General features: G+C 37.1%; 1 protein-coding gene across 1 annotated transcript in view; it reads right to left on the bottom strand.

Moving 5' to 3' along the window:
• LOC101862620 (beta-hexosaminidase) overlaps window positions 1-2805 on the bottom strand; it is a gene marked incomplete in the record, with an annotated part of 39930 nt that extends 37125 nt beyond the window's left edge. Inside the window, 1 exon segment of the mRNA XM_013080072.2 lies at window positions 2434-2805. Coding sequence (XP_012935526.1) covers window positions 2434-2689 — 256 coding nt within the window.
• Window positions 2806-3071: the final 266 nt, after the last annotated feature.

Here is a 3071-nt window from a genome sequence, read left to right as displayed (position 1 = left end):
AGAGAGAGAGAGAGAGAGAGAGAGAGAGAGACAGAGAGAGAGAGACAGAGAGAGAAAGACAGGCAGACAAACAGACAGACAGGGAGAAACAGAGAGAGAATGGCACAGACAGATGCAAACAGACAATTAATTAAAATTAGAGTTTGCTTCTGAAGCAACTAAGCAACTGTGAAATTGAAAAAGGTGTAATCTTGATCGCTGAGGTTAAGGTTTTCCATGTAGTAAAGGGGTGATGATGATTAGAAAGAAATTGTCAAATGTTAGGCATTCATTCAATCAAACAGCAACAGACTCCCTATCTCTTCTTAGATCACTATTAGTATTTTCCATAGTCCGCCTAGCTACTCAAAGCAGCGAGACACGCTGAACAATATATATTATTCTTAAAGTGCCTCTGGCATTCTCAGAACTCTTCGGGCTTCTTTTTTACAAGCCACCACAACCAACATATTTTACCCGACATCTTCTAAATGTTCTGTAATTGAAGTTAAAAGGAAAAACAAACTGAATTTCAACACCGAAAGAGGCTAAAGTAAACCCTTTAAAACCAACGAGCGCTTGAGGAGCTAGATGTTAAATGCCAAGCAAAGTCAACACACCGTTCTTCAGACTATTGCCGATTAAACCCATTAGCTCTTCACCAGAAGGAGCGAATCTGTTTATAAAGTAGCCGCCCACGTCTTTCTCATGTCTCTATTGACACTTGACTATTGGACAACAGTAAGACTTACGCGATCTAAAAAAGATTAACGTATTTTGTGGGTCACTGTTTTGAAAGTTATGAACACACTTGTTCAGTACACTTGATGTTCGCTTTTTGAATCTAGGGAGTTTTAATTTTCTTTTCCTTTTCGACTGTTTCCCCCCTCAGCCTTGTTATGTTCTTAGGAAGCCCCAAATGTTTTGCTTTGTAACGACCTAAACCATTCTTGATAGATTATTATTTTTATAGTACGGTCAAAAATTCGTGGCGCAACTTATCTCAAATATCTTTTTTAACGGGTGAATCAATATCACCCATACTTTGCACAGTAGTATGTTTCAATTTGTCTGAACTGAATCATATTTTCCACAACAATTGAGGCTAGATTAAAAATGTTTTGCTCATAAATTTATATAGAATATTTCAAATATCTTTCACGCGGAAGATGGAATTGTTCATATTCACTTCCCGCTGCTCACACATATTTTGCGTACGTATATGGCCTACGTCACAGCTGACCAACGACACTTTTTAGTAGCAAAACTAGTGACAAGAAATTAATTTTATAGAAAACATTTTTTTTTGCACTTAAAGTTCTCAAAACATGTGTTCAAAAGAATAGTGTCACAATTTGAAAAACATGACGGACTTTCTTTTTAAAGCGATAGTGTCCCAGCTGTAAACCTTTTAAAATCTGTAGAAACCACCCAGTGGGATTTTTGTTATTAAAAATCTTATATATTAAGGAATTTTCTAGAATAGAGCTGACAGGCGTTTACAAAAATTAGATCTGTTAAGACAAATTGATTCAAGTCACTGTGCAAAAGCTGGAGAGTTTGTGTTCGATAGTTGATGAGTTATTTGACAAAAAGTTGCGCCACGAATTCTTGAAAACACTTTTGAGCAGAGGGCAGCCCACTGTAGACTGTCGTTTCACGCTTAAAGGTGTTTTTTGTGGACTGCGATGTGAAAACCTAAAGGGACGTTGGGTTGTCTGTTCAGCTTTTTTACACCACATTCTGACCTATTTTAGCCCTTTAGAACTAAAAGTTAATCGAAAAAACACAATTTGAAATACGATGCAGGACTGACTGAAAAGGGAAAAAAACTCACGCAGTATCTATTCCGAGACGTCTCCGACGGAGATAGACCAATCAAAATGCTTTGTGTCTCTAGATCAAGTAAATAATCTGGGGGGTTTAATCCATAATTTGATATTTTGCAATTTGGTTTAAATAATTGATTTGCGACAGTTTTAGTGACTATATGTGTGGTCTGCAGAAAAAAGATACGCAGTCCCCCCCCCCAAAGCAGTGCATCTGTGTGCGGGTTCGTGTTTGAGAAGTTACAGTATTTACCCCGATATAAAATGTACCTAGATCAATATTATTTCTACAATAGCTTAGTTTTTCCGGGCACACATTTATCATTTTTTAAATCGGGGCTTTGTATTCCTAGTAGAAAACAAAGGAGAGGTAAGAAGTAAAAAAGAGAGAACAGAAACCAAATGTAAAAATAATAATATCACGACTTGAGAATACACGTTCATGTTTGTTGTTCTTAATTTAGACGGGTTTTGTACGCGGATCCGCCATGAATCCGTTTTTGTCATGCCCTATCCCAATTGTTCCATACATCAAACTCAACTGCTTGATTTTTACTCAGCAACACCACAAAACGACAAGAAATCATAAATGAACTCCTTCAACTTCAACACAATGCACACTTACCTACGCGTATCTTTCGTCTATTTCTATTTCTAGTAACCATACGTGACACCTTTAACTCTTTAGTTTCTGACAGTTTGTGGTTCAAATACATAGTTACAAAAGACGTGACTATTATCAGGAAAACCACGAACCATCTTTTTCTCTTTCGAGATCGAAAACAACAAGCGCTGGCCCCGGTCAACCTTAATCTTTTCCAAAACCGAGCACAGCATTTTATTGACTCGCTTTTCAGATCTTCAATTTCGGGAATAGTCATATTATTTTTATAGTATAAAAGTCTTATTTTCTGGTAGATCTAGGGCCTATTTATCACCAAAACAGGGCACAGAAAAAACTTTTTTGTAAGAACCAAGTCAGCATTTTAGACTTGTCTCAACACAACTCATGCTGACATTAAGACAATAATTATCAATTTATCGTAATAATATTATCATCCGTTCAAAGATTGCGCACGTTTGGTGCGAGGATAATGACTAAGTGAGTAAGTCACAGTTCAGTAAGTGAGTACCTTTGCAAAAGTTTGAACAGCTAAATTCCAAATGATTGTTTATTCAGAAAAGAGAAAAACGAAGGGGAGAAATTGACATTCTGAGTGAGGTGTATGTGTGTGTTAGCGCGGGTGTGTGTGTGCGGGCGGC

The sequence above is a fragment of the Aplysia californica genome, unplaced genomic scaffold, assembly GCF_000002075.1.
Source record: "Aplysia californica isolate F4 #8 unplaced genomic scaffold, AplCal3.0 scaffold00004, whole genome shotgun sequence".
NCBI classification, from domain to species: domain Eukaryota; kingdom Metazoa; phylum Mollusca; class Gastropoda; order Aplysiida; family Aplysiidae; genus Aplysia; species Aplysia californica.
Note: the sequence above shows the minus strand (reverse complement) of the source record. Positions and strands in the feature narration are given on the sequence as shown.